Here is a 26,902-nt window from a genome sequence, read left to right on the forward strand (position 1 = left end):
CAGGAGTTTTAATTGACCAGTCACTGTTTTCCAAAAAGACTGAACAATACATAGTAAACAGAAGCTCAGATGAGGAATTTTACACAACAGTCTTTAATATTTTTTCTTAAAAAATTAGAAAAGAGAAAGAAATGAAAGGCATTTCAGTGTGTTGACTGTATTATAGAATCTGTTTTATATAAATCAAAAACAAAAAACAAAAAACGGACTGTGGCAATGGAGAATACAATGTTATAGGTAGTGCAAAGGAAGGAAAACTCAGGGAAAGCACCAGCCTGATAGCTTGCTTCTCAGTGTTTCTCAAAAGACAGAATGTAAACCAGAATGACTGTTTTGTTAGGTTGGTTGTAAAACCACACAAAAGAAATCTGACACTTCAGAATCTATCACATGAAATCAAATACAGAAGAAATGAAACCTTTAAAATTAAATTTAAGTGTCTGGAGATATAGAGAGTCCAAGTGTTTTGACAAGTACAAAAGGTTTTATGCTGGTGAAGTTGGTTATTCTAAATTGCTTAGAAAATTGTTCTGAGGGAAGAAGTTAGGAGCTACAATTGCCAACAGTTGTAAAAAATACTCTACTAGGCCCTAATATTGTAACATAGTAACTCGTATCTTTTGAACTAAAGTTTTAGTAGGTGTAGATGCTCATTTTAAAATAATTTTTTAAAAGACAAGCAGCAGGGTGTGGCCTGACCAATAAAAATATCAGTAAGCAAACTTAGGGAGTGACTGAATACACACTCCAGGTATAATTGACTTAAGTGTCTAAGACTTAAGAACGAAATGCTCATTCACCTAGAAATATGGAGGCTGAATCTGGTGAACTGACATCAAAATCTTGGGCATATTACTGCTCACTTACCTCCATATATGGCAACTGGTAGAACTGAGTACCTATATCAGAAATCTTAGAATTATAATATTAAATTTTACAAATTAATCTGCAATCCACTTATATCCTCCTATTATTGCTCCTTCCAGGAACCTGAATATTCTCCTTTGGTGGTCTCAGGAATCTTTTCAACATAATTATTTTTCAAGAAAAGAAAATTTTGCTTTGAGCATTAAGACACATACACAGTTCTGCTATATTTATTAAATGGCTCTTGAAGTATTTGATTCTTGGTTGAAGGGAGAAGATATCCACATTGGTAAAAAGGGAGTTGTTATCTTCAGAAGTCTTTTTGTAAATCTAAAATAGAACAGATTTTTATCAAGGATAGTAAAGGAAAACAAAACAAAGCCCATTTATTTCACATCCTGATTTGCTTAATGCTTCCATTAAATTCACATCATGCATAAAGATTTGCTTTCACATTTGCTGAAGCCAACATTATAGGCTGAGCTAGTACAGAACAAGAATACAAAGGACTTAATATGACCAGTTGGAATGGCAGCTTCAATGAGGCTTTCCAAGTTCAGAGTCATCACTGTTCATTCAACAAGCACATATTTGAGTGGCTACTATGAGTTAGAGCATTATCTTAGGCACTACTTTTTAACCACCACACATTTTGTTAAAAAATGAAGTGGAAAGGGAGTTTGTATTTTTATAACACTGCCAGTTTTCTATGGTATCCATCAATCTCTTGAATAATATTCACTGTTGATTTTTTTCCTCTTGGCTTACACATATGCTCAGGCGTCTCCTATTCAAAGAACTCTTCCTTTGACACTGCTATCCTCCTAGCACCTCCTTCTCGCTCTTATATCCAACAGGATTTTATCAGTTCTCTACTGCATTTGACACTTGATAATCTCCTTGAAACTTTCCTTTCCCTTGGCTTCTGTGACACTTTTACTTAGATCTTTCAACTTCCAAAAATCATTACCAAGTTTCAAGGATGGCTCCAGTATTTGCACTTTTTGGAGATCTCCAATTCTACTGTCCTAATACTAATAGCTCAATTGATCTCTTGGGCTCTAGTCTATCCCCTGCTTCTCCCCAGATATACTGTTGCTAGATTTATCTTTCTATTATAGATAAAACTACAAATCATGGCACTCCCTTTCTCAAAAACCTTTAATAGCTTCCCTGTCCCATCTGAATTAAGCTCAAACTCCCAAGACTGGAATTCGAGGCCATCTATACTCTGGCTTCAGTCTGCTTCTTCGGATTTCTCTCCCATCACTTCCTGACGCATCTTTTACCAGATAAGCTGTACTACTTCATGGCCTCTAGAGTGACTTGATGCTTTCCTGCTTCTATGCCTTTGTTCCTGCTGTTCCTTCAAGAATGAACAACCTGTCTCCTTTTCCCACTCCTGTACCTTTACCTCATCAAATCTCTGCTTGCGGAAATCCTACTCATACCTCAAGGTATGATATATTAGCATTGGGGATTAGAATTCGTACAGCAGCTCACTGAAATAGAGTTCAAATACCACCCTTTTCATATAAAATCTTCTCAGGTTCTCTCAATCAGATGAGATCTCTTAGCATTTTGTACTTCTTTGTTTTGTAACAGTTAGTACTCCTTAAGGGCGGGGAGCCATCATGTGGAATTCATCTTTGTATAATTCATTTTTGTTTCCCTCATAGTACCTGACACATAGAAGGTGTTAAAATGAGTGTGTGCTGAATTGAATTAAGGGACCCCAGTTTTCAAAATACTAAGGATAGTGAGATAAACTAGTAACTTTTTTTGAGAGGAGAAAGATTACAGCTCTAAAAATTGTTCACTTGCTGGATGTTTTAAACTACCTGTACTAAGACCTAAATAGCTATAAGGGAAAGGTATAGAATCTTACCACTCTTCTTGAGAAGTTCTCCTTTTCGAGATTTATCCAGGTTTTCAAGAAACTGCTCAAAAACTTTTACAAAAGGACCTAGACTGGTCTTCTTGTAATCTAAATTATTTAGACCATGAATTATAATTAGCATTTTGGCAGCAAGAATAACATGAAAGTATAAGTTTCTTGTAAAAATTCTCTAGAATAGCGCTGTCCAATAGAAATATAATAAGAAATGTGTAATTTAAAACATTCTAGTAGCCATATTAAAAAGGTGAAATTAATTTTAATAATGTATTTTATTTAGCCCATTATATCTAAAATATCATTTCATCTAAAATATCATTTCAACATGTGATAAAGACTGAAATATTTTACATTCTTTCACACTTCTTTGAAATCTAGTATTTTGTACTTAAAGTACATCTCAATTTAGATACTATATTATCATTGGAAATACTTGATCTAGATTTAAATTATAAAATATATAGATAAAAAAGCTCATATAACTAATTTTTCCAAACATACTTAAAAGTTCTCCAATAATTGAATCGATTATCAGTTTTTAAGTTTAAATTAATTAAAATTAAAAAAAATCTGTGGCTAATAGCCACATGTGGCTAATGTATTAGACAGTGCTGCTCTAAAACATCCAAACCACGTGTACACATCTACTCTAGCAGTCAGTCATAGCATCATCTACTGCTATGTGTTAAGTCCCATCAAACATTCCTTCCTTTAGAAATTGTGGCTTTAATAATAAATAGTTTTACCAACAGAGCAAAACATTAAAAATGTGAAGTCAGGGCCATGCCTTCTGAAAACAATCAGAAGTTGATAGTCACATGCATTAAGTACAGGTATTCTTTGATCTATAAAACAGTCTTAAAAATGTACATAAAATTTTGAATACAGAATCTTAATCATCCATTTAATTAAACAATCTATAATTAATACCCAAAGGAGGCAAAAATCTAATTGAGATCAAAATGAGATTTGGATTTTGTCTGCATGGAATTAAGAGTCCTCATAATAGTTTACCGGAAAGAGTAAAAAAAGAAACTAGGGACTTTGCCCTTGGTCCAGTGGTTAAGACTACACGCTTCCACTGCAGGGGGTGTAGGTTTGATCCCTGGTTGGGGAACTAAGATCCCGCATGCCACGTGGCCAAAAAATTAAACAAACAAACAAAAAATCTTAAAACAAAACATAAAAAAGAAACTATACTTAAAAATTTTTTTAGTAAATGTTATCTGACTTACTTGGGACTGGAAAAGGAATCTTGATGAGAGTATTAAGGATGAATATCTCAATTGTGGCAATTATGAAAGTAGATTATAATTTTGTTCTAAATTTTTAATATATAAATTTTCTTAAGATAAACTTATACCAAAGAAACAATTTAGTTTGGGTTCAACCACATTGTACTTTGAACCTTTAATTCAAGATTGTAAGCTCCTTGGATGAAGGCCTCTATATTTGTTTCACCATTGTGGAATATATAATAAGCTCTTCATATAATTATTAAACAAATACTTACAAATTAAACAAATATTTACAACTGCCTATTATACAATATATTGAGTACTATGCTAAATTATAAAAATGTATAAGCCATACTACTTGGTCTCAAGAGTTTTTATTTTTTATTATATTTTCTTTGCGGTACGTGGGCCTCTCACTGTTGTGGCCTCTCCCATTGCGGAGCACAGGCTCCGGATGTGCAGGCTCAGCAACCATGGCTCACGGGCCCAGCCGCTCCGCGGCATGTGGGATCGTCCCAGACCGGGGCACAAACCCATATCCCCTGCATCGGCAGGCGGACTCTCAACCACTGCGCCACCAGGGAAGCCCAAGAAGTTTTTATTTTTAAAAATTTATTTATTTGGGCCATGCTGTGTGGCTTGCAGGATCTTAGTTCCCCGACCAGGGATGGAACCTGGGGCCCAGTGGAAGCTTGGAGTCCTAACCACTGCACTGCCAGGGGATTCCCTCAAGAAGTTTTGGAATGAACTGGAAAAACAACTCCTATATGTAGTGACAGAAAACAATATATAATTAAAGGCCAAACAGGCATATGGATAAGTATGAGTCCAAAGAATTGACCAGAGCTTCCCTGGGGGTGCAGTGGTTGAGAATCCACCTGCCAATGCAGGGGACATGGGTTCAAGCCCTGGTCCAGGAACATCCCACATGTTGCGGAGCAACAAAGCCTGTGCGCCACAACTACTGAACCTGCGTGCCACAAATACTGAAGCCCACGCGCCTAGAGCCTGTGCACCGCAACGAGAAGCCACTGCAATGAGAAGCCTGTGCACCTCTATGAAGAGCAGCCCCTGCTCGCCGCAGCTAGAGAAACACCACACGCAGCAACGAAGGCCCAACACAGCCAAAAATAAATAAATAAAATTAATTTAAAAAAAAAAAGAAAAAAGGAATTGACCAATCAAAGTTGACTGAGGTGGCTATGAACTAGGTCTTAGAAAAAAGATTTAATTAGATAGAAAGGAGAGTGGAGAACATTCCAGGATTTGAGAAGTAGAAGGGAAGGAGCAAATGGTACTAATCTGAAAGTGGACAAAAGCTTACAATCACAGAAACTAAAGAAATAATAAGGAACTTACATATCACCTATTCCAGCCTCCCACTACCTCTAGAGCATCCCTGATTTACTGATGGCTATTAGCCTTTATGAATACTTAAAATGATAGGCAGTGCAGTTTATGTTTGAACACTTGTATTTATTACAAAGCTTCTCCTTATAGGGAGCCAAAACTTGCTTGCTCAAAACCTCTGAACAAAGGAAAAAGATGTCCACAAAGAGATAATATTAAATTTAAAAGGTTGTGTTACAGTAATATATGCACTTGGTTAAAAAAAGTAAAATAGTCCTAACAGGTTTATAGTGGAAAAAAATAGCAGCCTCCTGCCGTAATTCTGACCTTTCCATCTTCTTGAATGGCAACTACTTTTTTCTTTCCTAGCATTCACTTCTAAAAATGAATACTTCCATTGTTACTTAGAAATCTAAGGCCATTCTTCCTAGCTCTATGGCTTTTTTGTTGGGGAGGGATAGTAGGAAGGGGTCTGAAAGCTCTTAAGATCTTCTCTTAATTCTCAGTGTTAAATTTCAAAATGATGTGCCTTGGTGTAGGCACATCATTCTTATTATGCTGAGCCCTTTCAACAAAGGGCTCATTTCTGGGATGTTGTCCTATATAATTTTGACAATTTTTTCCTCCCTGTTTTATTTATTCTTTTTCTGTCAGATATTAGACCTCCTGAACTAGTCTTTAATTTTATCTTTCTTTTCCTTAAAAAAACAACTAACTTGTCTTTTTTGTATTACTTTCTGGGAAATCTCAACTTTTCTCTTCCAGCCCTTCCATTGAATTTTTTATTCAAATGGTGATTTTTTTGATTTTTAAGATCTCTTTCTTATTCTCTGAGTGTTTCTTTTTCATAGCATTTTGGTCTTGTTTCATGGATACACTATCTTCTCTTATTCTCTGAGGATATCGTTTTTCTTTTTAATATAAATTTATTTATTATATTTATTTTTATTTTTGGCTGTGTTGGGTCTTCGTTGCTGTGCGTGGGCCCTAGTTGCGCAGGGTCCTAGGCGCGCAGGCTTCAATAGATGTGGCACGCAGGCTCAGCAGCCGTGGCCCGCAGGCTCTAGAGCACAGGCTCAGTAGTTGTGATGCATGGGCTTAGTTGCTCCGTGGCATGTGGGATCTTCCCGGACCAGGGCTTGAACCCACGTCCCCTGCACTGGCCGGCGGATTCTTAACCACCACACCACTAGGGAAGACCAGATATCGGTTTTTTTAAAAAAGGTTTCCTGGGCTTCCCTGGTGGCACAGTGGTTGAGAGTCCGCCTGCCGATGCAGGGGACACGGGTTCGTGCCCCGGTCCGGGAAGATCCCACATGCTGTGGAGCGGCTGGGCCCGTGAGCCATGGCCGCTGAGCCTGCGCGTCCAGAGCCTGTGCTTCACAACGGGAGAGGCCACAACAGTTAGAGGCCCACGTACCACAAAAAACAAAACAAAACAAACAAAAAAGGTTTCCTTTGTTCCTTGCATTGTCTGTTTTCCCTGAGTTCTTTTTTCCAGTTTATTTATGTTGGAGACTTTTTTCCAATATTTTAAACAGAACGCTTGTAATCATTCTACAAATAATGATGGTGGAATGTACTTGTTTACGTATTAAGTTAGAGCTAGAATATATGAAGTGATATTTGAACTTGGAATCTGAAAAAAGGGTAGCAACATTTGACTAAAAAGGTCAGAGATGAGAAATCTGCACTGCCCATTACAGTAGTCACTAGCCACATGAGGCTATTTAAAGTTAAATGAAATTAAAAATCCAGTTTCTCACATTTCAAGTGCTCAAAAGCCACATATGGCTAGTGATTACCATTTGGGCCATGCATAACATTTCCATCATCACAGAAAGTGCTATTGGACTCTACTGCTATAGTGTCTCTTGGGTATTGGTATAAGAAGATTTGACTTTCACTAACAGGAAGTTTTATATTCCCAGCTCCTTCAAATTCTTGAATATACAATTCAATCACAGTTTAGACATGTATTTAACAGAACACTCATCTAGATATAAAGACAAAGTAGAGAACAAAATATTGCATATATAGTAGTTGTTAAATAAATAGTTGTTGAATATAAGACTGTGAGATTCACTACTGGGCATATACCCAGAGAAAACCATAATTCAAAAAGACACATGCACCCCAATGTTCATTGCAACACTATTTACAATAGCCAGGTCATGGAAGCAACCTAAATGCCCATCGACAGATAAATAGATAAAGAAGACGTGGTACATATATACAATGGAATATTACTCAGCCATAAAAGAAATGGAATTGGGTCATTTGTAGAGACATGGATGGATCTAGAGACTGTCATACAGAGTGAAGTAAGTCAGAAAGAGAAAAACAAATATCGTATATTAATGCATATATGTGGAACCTAGAAAAATGGTACAGATGAACTGGTGTGTAGGGCAGAAATAGAGACACAGATGTAGAGAACAAACGTATGGACACCAAGGGGGGAAAGTGGCGGGGCGTGGTGGTGGTCGTGGGATGAATTGGGAGATTGGGATTGACATATATACACTAATATGTATAAAATGGATAACTAATAAGAACCTGCTGTATTAAAAAAAAAAAACAGACTGTGAGATTCAAACAACTATCAAAACCAACTGACAATTTAAACTTACAATATAGATCCTGGCATTCAGATGTTACTTGTGAATATTTGTTGACTCAAATTGGATTCAACAGCACCATCTGGGCAATTGATGAAGGACAGAAACATTGCTATAATATTATTTGTTACTGAGCTGGTTTCAGGATAAACATTGATCTATTCTGGTCTGAATCCAAGGCAAGTTAATTACTGGAGTCACAGAAAGATGTCTATATAGAAAGATTATGTTAAAGTGAGACTTCAATATATTAACCTACCTCTGGTTCTATGTTTGATATCAGATTCAGCTCCGTTCTCTTTTTCTTCTTCTTTAGTGGAAATAACATCCAATTCATGGCAAATGGAACTACAGATAGTAGAATAAGATAATTTTAAAGTTGGTTCTTGGTCAACATTACCCAGTGTATGAAAGCACATGAATCTCACAAGATTTTCTGTGAAAAAATTGTGTGGCCAACTAAATTTGGGATATTCTAAAAACGATAATCTCTTCTTGGAGTTTTCCATGCACATTAGCATATTAAAGACCAGGAAATTTTGCAGTAAATAACTTTTAATCTGCTTAAGTCAGCATTTCCCAAACTTATTTGAACTCTTTTTTTGCATAATAGCAGCTGAAAAACTTGTGTTCTATGGAACTCACTAGGAAATGTTGCTCTGCTAGGACATCATCATACAGCCTCAGAGAAGCTGCCTCTCTTGAAGGGATCTAATCCAACATACGTCACATTTAGAACAACAATCACAAACAAAAAATGAGTGATCAGTAATCTGGAACATACCTTATGGTTGGAACAGTAAATGGATCAAACTGATCCACTTTCTGTAAATCAATAGGCACAGAAATGCGACCTGTGAGAATCAAAAGTTATAAACTGAAGACTGGAATACAGATCATTATAAGCTGTCTCCTATGAGTTATTTTTGGCTAAAATTTTAATCTAAGGCTTAGAAAGAGGGTTAGACTCATCTGTTAAGAACAGTATTTAGGCACATTAGGTGTGTCCTTTTTTTTTTTTGCGGTACTCGGGGCTCTCCCGTTGCGGAGCACAGGCTCTGGACGCGCAGGCTCAGCGGCCATGGCTCACGGGCTCAGCCACTCTGCGGCATGTGGGATCTTCCCGGACCGGGGTACGAACCCGTGTCCCCTGCATCGGCAGGCGGACTCTCAACCACTGTGCCACCAGGAAAGCCCTAGGTGTGTCTTTTATTTCTCTTAACAAAACACCAAAAAATAGATGTGAAAGACTGTTAAGCTATTACCTAGTTGCTGTTATTTCTACTTTTATTTCTATCTTCCTCTTCCCTATAGCCTCCTATATTTAAGTACAACAGTCTCAAATTTAGAGTCCTCAAAATGGAACAGAATAGATGGAAATAGTTCATTTCATTACCTTGAGTTATTTGCTGAAATTGAAAAGACACCTATGTGTTGGCAGGTCTGAAAAGGGGCTGTATACATGTATACACTACAGAGTCACTGTAGATTATTAAAGGAAACAAGGCAATTTGGGAGTATTTTTAAAAAAAATTATTTATGGGACTTCCCTGGTGGCGCAGTGGTGTGTTAGTTTCTGTAAAATGGTGTGTTAGTTTCTGCTTTAAAACAAAGTGAACAAAGTTGCTGGCTGCACTGCGAGGCTTGCAGGATCTTAGTTCCCTGACCAGGGATCAAACCTGGGCCCCATGAGTGAAAGCGCCAAGTCCTCACCACTGGACCACCATGGTATTCCCCACAATTTGTTTTAAGACTGTGGACAAGTCACTTTAACCTCCTGGGCCACTGTTTTCTCATCTGTACAATGAGAGCTATTGTTCTGTGATTTCTAAGTTCCTCTCCAACTCTACTTCTAACAATGAACCTCAGAAACCCAACTAAAAATTATTTACATAGTGGAAACTCATCAGGCAGCTACTAATCAACAGTTGAAACGTCAGTGAACGCGGGCATTAGCTGACAGAACAAGTCTTCAACCTTTACTATTTCAGACATTCACACCCAGTGATATGCTTTCTAAAACAAAAAATAACTTTGATTTTTCTTTTATTTTCCTTACTTTCTTTACATAGTACCTGTTTTAGGATGAACACTAAAAGGGCTCTTCAGTAAATGATTGATTCCTTTGCTAACATTGATATCCAGTCGTGGAAAACAGTACTGGAGCATGATCTCCCACTCAAGCCAGGGTCCACATTTGTCATTTTTGCTGTTATTCTAAAAGTAGATGCAAATCCAGCATGAGGATCAGTAGGAATTTTTGAGGATTTCTTTAAAGTGGTTAAAAAGTGATCTTCAACCATCTTTAACTTAGTAAGCAAAACAATCAGAATTTAATTAAAAATTGCATTATTGTATTTGTAATACAGATTTCAATGGAATATACCTGACATCTGCTGGCTGCTTTCTTCAAATGCTCCCAGCGCTGAAGTGAATTGTGATGCTTTTGGAAGCTTTGTTGAAGTTCATCATGCATTGGTGATGGGTCATTAAGGAACACACTCATTTAGGGCACATCAACGAACAACTTATTTTCAGTATGTATTACCACAAGGATATCTAAAGTTCACATAGAAAGTAATTATTGTTTTCTAAAATGCAAATATTAAACACATATCCTTAGAGAAATTCCCTTGTTAAACTATATTAGATATAACAAAGAATGCCAAAATAACTGTATAGTTTAAGGTAAAACTGGTCCCTGGTCTGTACATATTTTGAGGATGATCCCACATCCTTTAAGTAGTCATTAATTTTAGGAGGATCAACTTTCAAAATGAGGAAATTTATTTACAAAACGGCCTCGCTTCTTATTGTATTCCAGACGAGAGATTAAAAAACGCAGAAACACAGGAGATGTTTTGTGTAAAAACATTAGACTTATAAACATATGAGAATATGTAGGCAGAACACATTTATAATATCATAGATCAATACAAGTAGCTCACATAGAAATGGTCTTGAGAAAGGATATTTTCAGGAACAAGGGCTAAAATCTTATCCCAGCTTTCTTTATTCTCAAGAATATCTTGATCAACCAAGGCATAGTCTTCAAAGTATTTTTTTATTATGTTTATAGATTTTCTGTAGGAATAACAATAACAAAGTCCCAACACTATTAGCAACACATATGCCACATGGCTTTTGTCCACTTGGAAGGCTAGTACTTATTTTCACTGAATTTCTAAAACTTAACTAGATAAAACTGGAATTACATCTCTTCACAGGGTTATAAGAGTTAAATGAGACACTCTAAGGGGAAAGAACCTAGCATAATACTTGGTTTAGACTAGATATTCAAGAAATGTTTACTTTTTAAACTCCACGATTTAGAAGGTAATAGCATCATTAGTTTGTAACAAGGGTGGAAAGCAACCAAGTCAGGACAGCATAATAATACATCAGTAGTAGGATGTGGGATACAGTCTATAGTTTCTACTCTGAATTGCTTGCTTTAACATCTCAACACTTATATAGTGCTTAGCAGTTTGAAAATAGACTTCACATCTACTGTTTATTTATTTACCCGTGCCCCCTGCAGTGGAAGCACAGAGTCTTAACCACTGGACCGCCAGGGAAGTCCCTCTACTGTTTCATTTTATCTTTGCCACAACTCTGTGAGATAGATGGAGCAGACATTGTTCTCCCTATACTGATAAGAAACAGGGGCTCTAAAATTTATCAAGGTTGTATTAAACTGGCAGAATAGGGATTCTTACTCCTAATGCAAATCCTCTTTCCATTATCCTGGAGAAGTAGTGAATTCAGTGGAATCAAGCAGACCAGGACATGAATCCTGAATTTAATAATTACTTGTGTGAAGCCAAGCAAATTATACAATCTCTCCAAATCTCACTTCTCTCATCTGTAAATGGAGATACCATCATGTATCTAATGAGGTTGTTGTGAAGACCAATGAGAATATTTGTGAAGCACCTATCATGAATACTGGAGCGTATAAAATAGACACTCAATTAACTCTAGCTATTATTATTGTAAAATGCTACCCCAGCAGAGAAAATTAATCAGGTAATTCTAAAAGCACATGCAGGTAAATCAGACACAACTTAAACTTCATGGAGTCTTTTCCAACAGACCTGACAAAAGGATGAATTTTTTCACTTAGGTGAACTTTCTTTTTAACATCTTGACCACCCTGAAAAACAAACCATCACAAAAACACTTCGTGTATATTATGTAACATAAATGAAATAATTAAAACTTTCTTTAACGTGTTCTAAAGATATTGATTAAATTCTGTCAAAGTATAGAACCTTGGATGACATTTTATATAGTCTCAATACATGTAACTTTCTGGGTTAACTTTACTTGACATACTTGAACCAGAAAAGTCAACTAATCTTCCTTATGCCACAAAGGAGGATGCTTAACAGCAAAATATGAAGCATCTTAAAAAATGTAGCTACTATGATTTTAATTGATCTACTGGTAAAATCATCTCCTCTGAAATACAAATTCTTAAAAGATAGTTTAATTTTGTTACAAAACATACCAGGCTTGGTCATATCTAGCAAACAAAGAAATGTAAATATCATTAAGAAGACCTTACCTTTACAACACTCAAATATTCAACTATCCCAGAACGTACTGCAGAGGACAGTTTTCTAACTGATTCATCACAGACCCAGCAATGAACACCTCTCCTTCCAGAATATACCCAGAGACGATGTTTAAATCCAAAGTCCTCTGACGAGGGGGGAAAAAATAGGTTTTAAAACAAATCTATGAATTCCTGGTTCTTGCTTACTTCTTTAGCTTCATTTTTTTAACCTCTTATCCACATGTACTCATCTTAACTATATTAGTTGACCCTTGAACGAAGTGGGGATTGGCGTGCCAACGCTCCCCAGTCGAAAATCCATGTACAACTTATAGTAGGCCCTCCGTAGAAACAGTTCCTCTGCATCAGTTCCTCTGTGTTTGCGGTTCCACATCTGCAGATTTAACCAACTACAGGTCATAGAGTACTGTAGAATTTACTATTGAAAAAAATCTGTATAAGTGGACATGCGCTGTTCAAACCCTTGTTGTTCAAGGGTCAACTGTACATTATTTGTATTGGGTTGGCCAAAAAGTTCGTTCGGGTCTTTTGTAACCTCTTACAGAAAACCCCGAATGAACTTTTTGGCCAACCCAATAGTTTCCCATGCCCCCATGCTCTTGCCTTCAGTTCTTTACCTATCCTGGTCTCACTGCTAAGAATGTCTTCATGCCCCAGTACTTCCATTTCTCTCCCTGATCAACTGCCATTTATCTCTAAAGACCCAGTCTAGGGATATTAAGAGAGTTAATAAATTTAAAGTGTTTGGAACAGTGCCTGGTACATCATAAGCCCCCTATGTAAGAGTTAGCTATTATTATTATCATTATCATCCTCATCATCACCTCTTCTAGGAAGCCTTTTCTCATCTAATCTCTTCCCATTCCTGTATGCACTCCTGCTGTTCTATACCCCCACAGCATCCCGTGCATATTAATGCATACGTAATCCTGAATTTTCTTGTTTCCTCCTTAGACTGCATAACCTACCTGAAGTAAGAATTGTTATCTTTCATAGTTCCCTCATCTAGCACAGTACCTAGCTTGCAAAAGTTGCTCAATAGATTGAACTGGGAAAAAATTAAATGATTTGATCAATAGCTTTATCAAAGTTTTAACGACAACTTTATTCTAATCTTTTATTTTCCCTACCATATGTTTCAAAGAAACATGTTAGAAATTTATGAGACTTGACTATAAAATGGTATAGACAGGTTAATATTCAGAGGAAAACAGATTCTCGCATTTGACCCCACTCAGATACTGTTAATACTTGCCCTTCAATGCTCGGTCAATGATGTGTATGGCCATTGTCATGAGGGTCCAGCACTTAGAACATATGTCTGCAGAACTGGAGCAAAATCATCATTACTCATTGTCAGTGATACCACCCACCTACCATCAAAACACGTGGAACTCACCTACAACATCTCCTCACATCATCGTAGTCTGTCATGTCAATGTCAAACACCAGTTCTTTTTCCTGAGCCTGGAAAGCTCCCAGCTTCACTGTATTGTGTTGATTGGGCTACAAGTACAAAATAACAATCAGTTTCTGTAACAGCTGCCATGCTGCCAGATATGCTTATTTTCTACCTACACAGAAAAAGTGGCCAAAGAGAAGTGAAGAAACCATATAATGCCAAGTCTATGTCAGTTGAAGCTCACTGACTCGATCCTATACATCCAGAATTGATGACAGTGTAACTTTCATCTACTTAAAGCAAGATGTGATAAATACATGTTACCATATTTTTTTTCTAGTTCCATTGAGATATAATTGATATATATGACATTGTATAATAAACATTTGTTGATCAATAGAACTCGTAACAATGAGTTTTTAGGTTTCTGATAAGGAAAAGTACATACAAATAATTAATGCCCTATTGCAAGGTATTTTAAGGACCTTTAATTGTTACTGGACATATAAGTAACAGAAATGTATTTAAAAATTTTCAATAATTCAAAAAGATCTCTCAATTAGTCTGGTTCAAGCTGTAAGTAATCTCCTTTGAGGCGATGGACTACCTGGTAAAGAAGGTGGACTGAATACAAATACTTATTTGGCTTCCTCTAAACCTGTGCAAAAATAAATTTTTTTTGTTTTGTTTTGTTGTTTTTTGCGATATGCGGGCCTCTCACTGTTGTGGCCTCTCCTGTTGCGGAACACAGGCTCCAGACGCGCGGGCTCAGCAGCTATGGCTCACGGGCCCAGCCACTCCGCGGCACGTGGGATCTTCCCAAACCGGGGCACGAACCCGTGTCCCCTGCATCGGCAGGTGGACTCTCAACCACTGTGCCACCAGGGAAGCCCTTTTTTTTTTTAAAGAAAGGCACAAGTCTTTTATTCATTCACTTACTTTTTAATTCTTATTGAAGTATAGTTGATTTAAAATGTCGTGTTAGTTTCTGCTGTACAGCAAAGTGAATCAGTTTTAAATATACATATATCCATTTTTTTTAAAAAAATTATTTATTTATTTTTGGCTGTGTTGGGTCTTCGTTGCTGCGTGAGGGCTTTCTCTAGCTGTGGCAAGTGGGGGCTACTCCTTTTTTCTTTTTTTTTGGCGGTACGCTGGCCTCTCACTGTTGTGGCCTCTCCCGTTGTGGAGCACAGGCTCCGGACGCGCAGGCTCAGCGGCCATGGCTCACGGGCCCAGCTGCTCCGCGGCATGTGGGATCTTCCTGGACCAGGGCGTGAACCCGCGTCCCCTGCATCGGCAGGCGGACTCTCAACCACTGCGTCACCAGGGAAGCCCAGGGCTACTCTTCGTTGCAGTGCACAGGTTTCTTATTGTGGTGGCTTCTCTCATTGTGGAGCACGGGCTCTAGGCGCGTGGGCTTCAGTAGTTGCAGCTCGTAGGCTCAGTGGTTGTGGCTCACAGGCTCTACAGCACAGGTTCAGTAGTTGTGGCGCACAGGCTTAGTTGCTCCACGGCATGTGGGATCTTCCTGGACCAGGGATTGAACCCGTGTCCCCTGCATTGTCAGGCGGATTTTCAGCAACTGCGCACCATGGAAGCCCCTATTCACTCTTTTTTTCTATTTATTTATTTATTTTTTGGCATGCAGGATCTTAGTTCCCTGACCAGGGATGGAACTTGAGCCCCCTGCAGTGGAAGTGCAGAGTCTTAACCACTGGGCCGCCAGGGAAGTCCCTATCCACTCTTTAGATTCTTTTCCTATATAGGTCATTACAGAGTATTGAGTAGAGAGTTCCCTGTGCTGTACAGTAGGTCCTTATTAGTTATCTTTTATATGTAGTAGTGTATATATGTCAATTCCGATCTCCCAATTTATCCCTCTCCCCTCCTTTCCCCCCTGGTATCCGTAAGTTTGTTTTCTACATCTATGACTCTATTTCCTTTTTTCTTTTGGCTGCGCCCCACGGCATATGGAATCTTAGTTCCCCGACCAGGGATCAAATCCATACCCCCTGCGTTGGAAGCGTGGTCTTAACTACTGGACTGCCAGTGAAGTCCCTGTGATTGTATATCTGTTTTGTAAGTAAGTTCATTGGCGTAAGTCTTTTAAAAAAGAACCAGAGAGGGGCCTGGTGCTGACCTGAGCAGCCCCTTTCCCTGCCTGACCTGCATGACCAGGCCCCTCCCCAGGAGGCACAGCTGGCTGAGGGACGGGCACTGGGTACCTCAGGGTGAGCAAAGGCCACGGGGCTAGGGGCACAGCCTGTACTCCCACCCTGAAGTTCCCCAACTGCACCTTTGTTGAATTGTGGTAGCTAGGAGGATCTTGGGGTGAAGGATGATGTCTTGGCAGCTGAAGCTGGGGCAAGAACCCTGGGCTCGGGTAAGGAGCAGGGGGAAGAAAGTATTCTGGTCTTAAGTCCAGCTCTGTCCTCAGTAGGCTCTGGCTTCCTGCCCTGGCTTTCGTCTGATGCTATAAATTTTCTGGTCCCCCTGGGTCTGGGGACAGTGTTGCCTTCCATGTCTAGAGAAACTATTGTAACCAACCTTTTCTAACACAATAAAGAGGTGTCCTGGAAAAAAAAAAAAAGAACCAGAGAGGAGACAATACCACCACAATTTTTATAAGGAGAACCAAAAAACTGAATCTTCAGCTCTCACTAAAGGATAAGAAGGAACCCAATTTACACCTCAGAATCCCCAAAAGTCTCAGGAATAGGTGACAACAGCCATCTCTGGAGGTGAGATTAAAAACAAGAGGATTGATTTAAAATCTACTTATGAAGCAGTTAGTTCCCCATAGTGCTAAACTTACTCCATGGAGCTAGGTGACTGTGCTTCCATTTCCCTGGCAAAGATACCTGAATTATTATCTGCAGAGTGTAAAACAGAGGGTCTCTGGGCTGGGGAGGGGACAACAGGCACAGTTGAAGAAGGATGTGTTGTACAGATATTCAGAGGATTAATTAGACCTTTACATGGGGAATGCTGAGACCCAGCCCTCTCCTCTGTACCCTTCCACTAACACCCCAGGCAGGAGATGGGAAGATTCCTTTCTGAAGACTCTGTCCAAGTGTGCCAGGCACTGTTATTAGGCTCTAGGAATTGATCAGTCATCAACTGGAGTTTTCATTCTAGTAAAGATCTAGAGAAATTGACATCAGAGATTCGCCCCAATAAAACAGCCCGGCCAGATCACTCTGTAGTAAAGAAATCTCAGCCATGTATACAGAGTCTCCAATCAGCTTTTTAGTACTCTATTCTTAAATATAAGCAACAAGCAAGAAACTACCAGACATATGAGGAAAACCTCTGATATGAAAGAGTGAAAAAAAACAGAAAAAAATGCACCTTTAGAGAAAAGAGCCTGTGGAACAGAAAAAAATTTTAAAAACTATCATTGATATCCTCAGTGAGAGAAGATGTATCAATGAAAAAAGTACAGGATGTCCTAAAAAAAAGTTCTTGGAAATGAAAATATAATAGCAGAAATGAAAAACTTTTAAGGAAATTGCCCAGAAAGTAGAGAAAAAGGAGACTAAAAAATAGGAAGAAAGGGCTTCCCTGGTGGCGCAGTGGTTGAGAGTCCGCCTGCTGATGCAGGGGACACGGGTTCGTGCCCCGGTCCAGGAAGATCCCACATGCCACGGAGCGGCTGGGCCCATGAGCCATGGCCGCTGAGCCTGCGTGTCTGGAGCCTGTGCTCCACAATGGGAGAGGCCAAAACAGTGAGAGGCCTGCGTACTGCAAAAAAAAAAAAAAAAAAAAGGAAGAAAAAAAGAATTAGAAGACCAGTCTAAGACATAAAATCGCCTTTAGGAATTCTAGAGACCGGAGAAAATAGGTAGGAAAAATTATATTAAAAATAAAAAGGGTCAGACAAGAGGGCAGACCGAAGAAGCAATAAGAACTATAATCCTGCAGCCTGAGGAACAAAAACCACATTCACAGAAAAGATGAAAGGCAGAGGGCTATGTATCAGATGAAGGAACAACATAAAACCTCAGAAAAACAATTAAATGAAGTGGAGATAGGCAACCTTCCAGAAAAAGAATTCAGAATAATGATAGTGAAGATGATCCAGGACATCGGAAAAAGAATGGAGGCAAAGATCGAGAAGATGCAATAAATGTTTAACAAAGACCTAGAAGAATTAAAGAACAAACAAACAGAGATGAATAATACAATAACTGAAATGAAAAATACACTAGAAGGAATCAATAGCAGAATTACTGAGGCTGAAGAACAGATAAGTGACCTGGAAGACAGAATGGTGGAATTCACTGCTGCAGAACAGAATAAAGAGAAAAGAATGAAAAGAAATGAAGACAGTCTAAGGGACCTCTGGGACATTAAACGCAACAACATTCGCATTATAGGAGTCCCAGAAGGAGAGGAGAGAGAGAAAGGACCCAAGAAAATACCTGAAGAGATTATAGTCGAAAACTTCCCTAACATGGGAAAGGAAATAGCCACCCAAGTCCAGGAAGCACAGAGATAAACCCAAGGAGAAACACGCCGAGACACATAGTAATCAAATTGGCAGAAATTAAAGACAAAGAAAAATTATTGAAAGCAGCAAGGAAAAAATGACAAATAACATACAAGGGAACTCTCATAAGGTTAACAGCTGATTTCTCAGCAGAAACTCTCAGCCAGAAGGGAGAAGGGAGTGGCAAGACATATTTAAAGTAATGAAAGGGAAAAACCTACAACCAAGATTACTCTACCCGGCAAGGATCTCATTCAGATTTGATGGAGAAATCAAAAGCTTTACAGACAAGCAAAAGCTAAGAGAATTCAGCACCACCAAACCAGCTCTACAACAAATGCTAAAGGAACTTCTCTAACTGGGAAACACAAGAGAAGAAAAGGACTTACAATAACAAACCCAAAGCAATTAAGAAAATGGTAATAGGAACATACATATCAATAATTACCTTAAATGTAAATGGATTAAATGCTCCAACCAAAAGACACAGGCTCACTGAATGGATACAAAAACAAGACCCATATATATGCTGTCTACAAGAGACCCACTTCAGACCTAGGGACACATACAGACTGAAAGTGAGGGGATGGAAAAAGATATTCCATGCAAATGGAAATCAAAAGAAAGCTGGAGTAGCAATACTCATATCAGATAAAATAGACTTTAAAATAAAGACTGTTACAAGAGACGAGGAAGGACACTACATAATGATCAAGGGATCAATCCAAAAAGAAGATGTAACAATTATAAATATATATGCACCCAACATAGGAGTACCTCAAAACATAAGGCAACTGCTAACAGCTATAAAAGAGGAAATCAACAGTAACACAATAATAGTGGGGGACTTTAACACCTCACTTACACCGATGGACAGATCATCCCGACAGAAAATTAATAAGGAAACACAAGCTTTAAATGACACAATAGACCAGACAGATTTAATTGATATTTATAGGACAGTCCATCCAAACAGCAGATTACATTTTCTTCTCAAGTGCGCACAGAACATTCTCCAGGATAGATCACATCTTGGGTCACAAATCAAGCCTCAGTAAATTTAAGAAAATTGAAATCATATCAAGCATCTTTTCTGACCACAATGCTATGAGACTAGATATTAATTACAGGGAAAAAAACATAAAAAACACAAACACATGGAGGCTAAACAATACGTTACTAAATAACCAAGAGATCACTGAAGAAATCAAAGAGGAAATCAAAAAATACCTAGAGACAAATGATAATGAAAACACGATGATCCAAAACCTATGGGATGCAGCAAAAGCACTTCTGAGAGGGAAGTTTATAGCAATACAATCCTACCTCAAGAAACAACAAACATCTCAAACAAACAATCTAACCTTACACCTAAAGGAACTAGAGAAAGAACAAACAAAACACAAAGTTAGTAGAAGGAAAGAAATCATAAAGATCAGAGCAGAAATAAATGAAATAGAAACAAAGAAAACAATAACAAAGATCAATAAAACTAAAAATTAAATTAAAAAAAAATAAAAAGGGTCAGAATGGCCACTATCAAAAAATCTAGAAACAATAAATGCTGGAAAGGGTGTGGTGAAAAGGGAAACCTCCTGCACTGTTGGTGGGAACGTAAATTGATACAACCACTATGGAAAACAGTATGGAGGTTCCTTAAAAAACTAAAAATAGAACTACCATACAACCCAGCAATCCCACTACTGGGCATATACCCTGAGAAAACCATAATTCAAAAAGAGGCATGTACCACAATGTTCACTGCAGCACTATTTACAATAGCCAGGACTTGGAACCAACCTAAATGTCCATCGACAGATGAATGGCTAAAGAAGATGTGGCACATATACAAAATGGAATATTACTCAGTCATAAAAAGAAATGAAATTGAGTTATTTGTAGTCAGGTGGATGGACCTAGAGTCTGTCATACAGAGTGAAGTAAGTCAGAAAGAGAAAAACAAATACCATATGCTAACGCATATATATGGAATCTAAAAAAAAAAAAAAGGTACTGATGAACCTAGTTGCAGGGCAGGAATAAAGATGTAGACATAGAGAATGGACTTGAGGACACAGGGTAGGAGGGGGAAGCTGGGGCAAAGTGAGAGTAGCACTGACATATATACACTACCGAATGTAAAATAGTTAGTTAGTGGGAAGCAGTAGCATAGCACAGCGAGATGAGCTCGGTGCTTTGCGAAGACCTAGAGGGGTGGGAGAGGGAGGCTCAAGAGGGAGGGGATATGGGGACATATGTATGCATATGGCTGATTCACTTTTTTGTACAACAGAAACTAACACAATATTGTGAAGCAATTATACTCCAATAAAGATCTATTAAAGAAAAAAAAAAAGGAAAATTTCCCAGGATTGAAGGATACGAGCTCATGATCATATGTGTCCATCAGGTATCTAGCACAATAGATGAAAAAAGATGTACACCATTAGGGACAGAGGGGATAGGCAGAAAATCCTAAGAGCGGGGCTTCCCTGGTGGCGCAGTGGTTAAGAATCCACCTGCCAATGCAGGGGACACGTATTCGAGCCCTAGTGAGGGAAGGTCCCACATGCCGTGGAGCAACTAAGCCCGTGTACCACAACTACTGAAGCCCACGTGCCTAGAGCCCGTGCTCCACAACAAGAGAAGCCACCTCAATGAGAAGCCAGTGCACCGCAACGAAGAGTAGACCCCGCTTGCCGCAACTAGAGAAAGCCTGCACACAGCAACGAAGACTCAATGCAGCCAAAAATAAATAAAATAGGTACAACATTAAAGAAATAAATTTTTTTTTTAAAAGAAAATCCTAAGAGTTTCCAGGTCCAACACAATGGAACAGGAATCAGAATGGCATTAGTCTTCTTAACAGCAACATTGGAAGCTCGAAGATAATGTAGCAATGTCTTCAAAATTCTGAGGGAAAATGATTTACAAACTCAATCATTAGTTAAGCATAAAGATAGAATGAAGACATTTTCCAGATACAGAAGGTATGAAATATTTTGTCTTCCACGCACCTTTTCTTAGGAAGCTCCTGGAGGATGTGCTCCACCAAAACAAGGGAGTAAACCAAAAAGAGAACATAGGATCTAGGCAACAAGGATCACAGGAGAGAGGTGAAAGGAAACCAGGGTGATTACAAGTTCATATTTACCCGTCAGGCTTAGAGAGGAGGAGTTAAGAAGGCTGCAGGAGAAATTTCTTCAGGATGAAACTGACAAAATACTTGATGGATCTGAATACATTGGGAGATTTATATAATTAGCAGTTTGGGGTTGAATTAGTGATCTAATCCTAATTTTTAACAAACATACTAAGAGCATGTGGTAATAGGAAGGTTCTCTGTGTGGTGAGGGTAGGGGGTGAGACTAAAAAAACCCTAAACTCTCATCTGCCAGAATGGAAGGTCAGTAGATAATGCTTAAAATGGAAAAACAGAAGAAATATAATCATGTTATTTAGAGACAAGGAGGCAAATACCTTAACAATCAGCAAAAAGAAAATGCTTGCCTCTGGGGAGCAAAAACTAGGGGGAAAAGTAGGAGACCTTAAAAAAAAAAAAGCCTAATTAATAGTAGTTGATTCTGTAAACTACGCGCATATATAACTGATAAAAATCACAAACAAAACACACAAAAAAGGTGTACAGATGCCTCTGCCTTGGTCCAATTAAAAAAATGACACTATCCCCCCCGCCCTTCTATGCTAGGGAGAAGGAGTAGAGTGACAACTTGACCCTTCTACAGAGACTTCGATTTTTTGGGTTTTTTTTGCGATACGCGGGCCTCTCACTGCTGTGGCCTCTCCCGCTGCGGAGCATAGGCTCTGGACGCGCAGGCTCAGCGGCCATGGCTCACGGGCCCAGCCGCTCCGCAGCATGTGGGATCTTCCTGGACCGGGGCATGAACCCGTGTCCCCTGCATCCGCAGGCGGACTCTCAACCACTGCGCCACCAGGGAAGCACGAGACTTCAGTTTTAATCTCCACCTCTGAAGAGGAGTAAACTGTTCCAAAGCATTTTCCCTGCCTGCCTTATCTTACCTCTTCTCCCCTTCCCCTGGGATTTAGAGTCAGAAAACCTGGATTCAGGTCCCATCTCCCTCATTTAGAAATTGTGTGACCTAGGGCAAATTATCGAAGTTCTCCTTTGTAAAAAGAATAATGAGGGCGCTTCCCTGGTGGCACAGTGGTTGGGAGTCTGCCTGCCGATGCAGGGGACGCGGGTTCGAGCCCTGGTCCGGGAAGATCCCACATGTTGCAGAGTGGCTGAGCCCGTGAGCCACAACTACTGAGCCCAAGGGCCACAACTACTGAAGCCTGCGCACCTAGAGCCCGTGCTCCGCAATGAGGGGACACTGCAATGAGAAGCCCACGCACTGCAACGAAGAGTAACCCCCGCTCGCCGCAACTAGAGAAAGCCCGCACACAGCAACGAAGACCCAACGCAGCCAAAAATAAATATAAACAAAATAATTTTATATTAAAAAAAAGAATAATGAGGATTGACATGAAAAACAAGCTATACAACATATGAAAAAGCTCCATACAAAAGCTATTATTTCATGTGTATATTTTCCCCACCATGTGTGTATTTTTAAGGAGAGGAAGAAGGACAATTTTGGTATGTTTATTCATTCCGCAGATAATTACTGTGTACTCTCTGCCTAGCAGTATTCTAGGCACTTAGAATGTATCAGTGAGGTGAGCAGGTAGGAGGAATGGCAGGCTGCAGACGCCTCACTGAGTAAGGACTTGAAGGAGGTGAGGGAATGAACCAATAAGATATTTGGGGAAATGGGTTCTAGGCAGTGGAAACTGCTTGAGCACGGGCCAGTGTGGCAGGTGAGGAGTGACTGAGCAGGAGAGAGGGGCTCTTACTTGGAGTGAAATGGGGAGCCACTGGAGAATGGTTTTGAGCAGAGGAATCATAACAATCTTGTTTTAAAAGGATCCGTCTGGCTGCTGTGTTGAGAATAGAGTCTAGAGTCTACAGGAGCAAAGTGTTAGAAAGTTTTTACAGTAATTTAGATTAGAGATGGAGATGATGATGGTAGCAGCACTAGTAGCAGTGGTTGGATTTTAGATATTATTATGGTAGAGCTAAAGAGATTTCCTAGTGAAACAGATACAGGTGTGAGAGAAATAGAGAAATCAAGAATGATTCTCTCCAATGCCCTCTGTGCTCAACCACGTTGACTTCCTAGTCTTTTAGCCAGATACTCTTTTTTTTGTTCTAGTGAGAATACAACCAATTCACTTCCAAACTATTTCCAGTCAGTAATGTAAAGCATCAAAGGACAATTTGTGGCTCTTCAACTAAAATAAGCTCTAAAAATTTATCTCAAAATGCTAGGGGCACCAATCCATTCTTGGTTTAAAAAACAACAAACTACATAAAAAATCCATTTCTTACTCTGTGGGAATATACCGCGCCTATATCAATCTTGTACGGATTCATTTTCTGCATCTCCTTTTCCAGATCACTCTGGTTGTTGAAGGATTGGTAACGAATGTAAATATCATCTTTCAATGTGAAGGAAAATTCACGGTGTTGAAAGTAATTCTTTACCACTGCAAAATAAATGTACACTTTAAAAGTTAATTTGGTACTTTACCCAGCTCAGAGCATTAAAACATTAACCAATGAGAAGATATATATTTTTTTCTTTTTAATTTGTGCTTTTATTTGCCAGTATAACTACAGTAACCTGCAAACTTTTTTATTCTAAAAAGCACATTTTACATCACAGTCCAACAGACACATACATAATGTGTATACATATATAGAAGTGAAACAAAGGTTTTGCCAAAAACGTCTACCCTGAGTGTTAATTCTTTTTAAGACTTTTTTTAAAAAATTAAGGCTGAACTGCACTGACACATCATAATCACCAAAGTCCCTAGTTCATCTTAGGGTTCGCTTTATGAAGTGAATAGTGTTGCACATTCTACGGGTATGGACAATAGTATGATGACATAAAATCATTATAATGTCATACAAAGTATTTTCACCGCTCATAAAAACTTCTGTATTCTATGTATTCATCTCCCCTCCCCCGCAAACTCCTGGCAACCACTGATCTTTTTATTGTCTCCATTGTTTTGCCTTTTCCAGAATGGCATATACACGGAATCTATTTTTCTTTTTTCCTTGAATAGAGGGGTTCAAAGCCTTTATGCCTATAACACCACTCATGGCCCAGCCACACGTGGACCGGACGGGCTCCAAGTGGCAAACTCCCCCACTGAATACTGTAGCTTTCCTCCCAGTACTGAGCCCTGTCCCACTGGCCCTGCCCAGCAGCCACGTGCAGGTGAAGGGGGGATACATGTTGGGTATCTGTTCATAGGAAGGCCACAAGTTTTGTGCCCCTTGTCACAATGAACCCTAATTCCTGTTGGGTGTGTTGTAAACACATGAGCCATTTCTTCAGACCCCCTGCTCTGAGCACACCCCAGAGAAGATATTTTTAATGAGTCCTCTGTGCTCAGCACTGTGCTACATGTTAAAAAAAAAAAAAAGACAAGAACTAGTTCCTAATTTGAAGGGGTTTACCATCCCGCATCTAACAGGGAAAAGTAAAAATGAGGAAAAAGATGCAGAAATATTTTCAATATGTAATACCACCTCTTTTTCCTCGGTGGGCACTAGTAAATTCCTGGGAAGAGTTAAGTACCTCTCCTCTTTTAGGAGATGCCCCTCTGTCCCTGAGCTGATCACGCCTCTGCAGCTTCATGCTACGACCTGGTAACCCCCCCTTGGCTGCAGTTAAACACCGAACCGAAAGTGAGTCCGACCACTTGAGTCTGACCAAGGAGTGACAGGAGCAGCGGCTCTGCCTTACAATGCGTAGCGGTAGGCTGGTCATTACAACCTCTCTCGGCCCATTTACACCTCAGAGGTGAGGGGGAGGGCTCAGGATAACGCAAGACGGTGCCCGGCACAACGCCTGGCGCACAGGAGGCGCTTCATATTGTCATTCTAAGGTACCCTCCTGAAATCTCCTCACGTTCCCCTCCCAACCCACTTCCCACCCCGCTCCCCGCCTCCATCACCTCCGCCATAGTTGAGCCAGCGATAGTACTGGGCGTAGGGAAAGAGCCTCCGGTAATAAAGCTTAAGCAGCTCGGGCAGCTCGGCGGGGTCAAACGCCTCCATGAAGCGCGGAACTCAACCCAGGGAGGCCTGCCGCGAGAAATGGCGGGAACCACACAGCCGGAGCCCCCGCCACTGCGCAGGCGCATCGTGGCCGCGGCCGGCGGTCTGCAGGGGGCACTGGGAATTGTAGTTCCCATTCGGAGGTCCGCCTGAGCGAGGGAGGCGCTCCCGCGGTCTCCACCCGCCCGCTTCGACACTCCACTGCTCAGGTGGGCAGGAGGCTGTGCCCATTCCAGGGATATCTTCTGCCTAAAGGTGAGCCTTGGAGCATATAGATTTAGGTTATTAAGATGAAGTAAAAGAGATGTTCTCTGCTAACTTTATGACTGTTTTAGAAACAATGTTAACCAATATCTTTTTTTTAAGATTAAAAAATTTTTTATCTTTGGCTGAGTTGGGTCTTCGTTGCTGTGCATGGGCTTTCTCGTTGCGGTGGGCGGGCTTCTCATTGCAGTGGCTTCTCTTGTTGTGGAGCATGGGCTCTAGGCGTGCAGGCTTCAGTAGTTATGGTACATGGGCTCAGTAGTTGTGGCTCGCGGCCTGTAGAGCACAGGCTCAGTAGTTGTGGCACACGGGCTTAGTTGCTCCGCGGCACGTGGGATCTTCCCGGACCAGGGCTCGAACCTGTGACCCCTGCGTTGGCAGGCGTATTCTTAACCACTGTGCCACCAGGGAAACCCAACCAATATCTTTTAAAGAGGGTTTGGAAATTAGTTCTTTGTAGAATTACTAGGTCCAATATGTGGAAATAAATGATGACCAACCAAATGAGAAAAGCAAAAGCTATTTATTCAATAGCTTGCTATATTTAGAAAGGGAGTCAGCCACCGTCACTTGTATTTTGGCAGAGACTCATAGACAGGCAGAGGAGTGGAAAAGATTAATAGTGAAAAAAGGGAAGGTTTCAGGTATGTCCTGATTCAAGGCTGTTTTCATGGGTAAGTTGTAGGTGGGCTAACTCAAGAGAGGGGCATCCTATGTGATTGGTTAGGGGTGCATATGTGGCTTTCTCTGGTTGGTCCTAAGTTGGAAGTGGGGACAAAAATTAGGGAAGCTCTCAGTTGTTAATCAAGTCCTGGCTATTTTGAGCGGATTGTTATATGGGTTATTTGGCTTCCTGGACTATCACTAGACACCGCAGTCTGACTTCCTACAAGTCTGACTTAAGCAGGCTGGCTTCCTGGGCTGTTTATTATAGATAAGGGTGTTGCTTTCCTGGGTAGGCTTCGGGCAGGTTGCGGGTCAGAGTTCTGTTTTTAAATATGGTCTGGTCATTGTTTGTTTGTATATT

General features: G+C 39.8%; 1 protein-coding gene and 1 non-coding gene across 3 annotated transcripts; both read right to left on the minus strand.

The window, feature by feature from the left end:
* Positions 1-156: 156 nt before the first annotated feature.
* On the minus strand, positions 157-25,704 carry PRIM1 (DNA primase subunit 1). Of its 2 annotated transcripts, XR_003791207.1 has the most exons (14): positions 25,509-25,673; positions 23,866-24,023; positions 13,955-14,061; positions 13,811-13,884; positions 12,544-12,680; positions 12,071-12,129; positions 10,948-11,057; positions 10,360-10,451; positions 10,049-10,190; positions 8,758-8,827; positions 8,233-8,321; positions 7,986-8,055; positions 2,756-2,854; positions 157-1,197 (listed from the first exon to the last, which is right to left on the minus strand). XR_003791207.1 is itself a non-coding variant. In XM_029206258.1 (13 exons), exons 1-13 carry the CDS (start codon positions 25,609-25,611, stop codon positions 1,178-1,180), a joined length of 1,260 nt encoding a protein of 419 aa, XP_029062091.1. In that variant the 5' UTR covers positions 25,612-25,704; the 3' UTR covers positions 157-1,177. The 2 variants fall into 2 exon arrangements, 1 of the variants encoding a protein (XP_029062091.1); XM_029206258.1 differs by lacking the exon at positions 7,986-8,055 and having other exon boundaries at positions 25,509-25,704.
* Positions 24,780-24,909, minus strand: LOC114886278. Its single transcript, XR_003791285.1, has one exon. It is a non-coding gene; the product is annotated as a small nucleolar RNA SNORA11 (small nucleolar RNA).
* Positions 25,705-26,902: the final 1,198 nt, after the last annotated feature.

This window comes from Monodon monoceros, unplaced genomic scaffold, assembly GCF_005190385.1.
Source record: "Monodon monoceros isolate NGI ecotype Baffin Bay Population unplaced genomic scaffold, NGI_Narwhal_1 Super_Scaffold_6, whole genome shotgun sequence".
Taxonomy (NCBI): Eukaryota; Metazoa; Chordata; class Mammalia; order Artiodactyla; family Monodontidae; genus Monodon; species Monodon monoceros.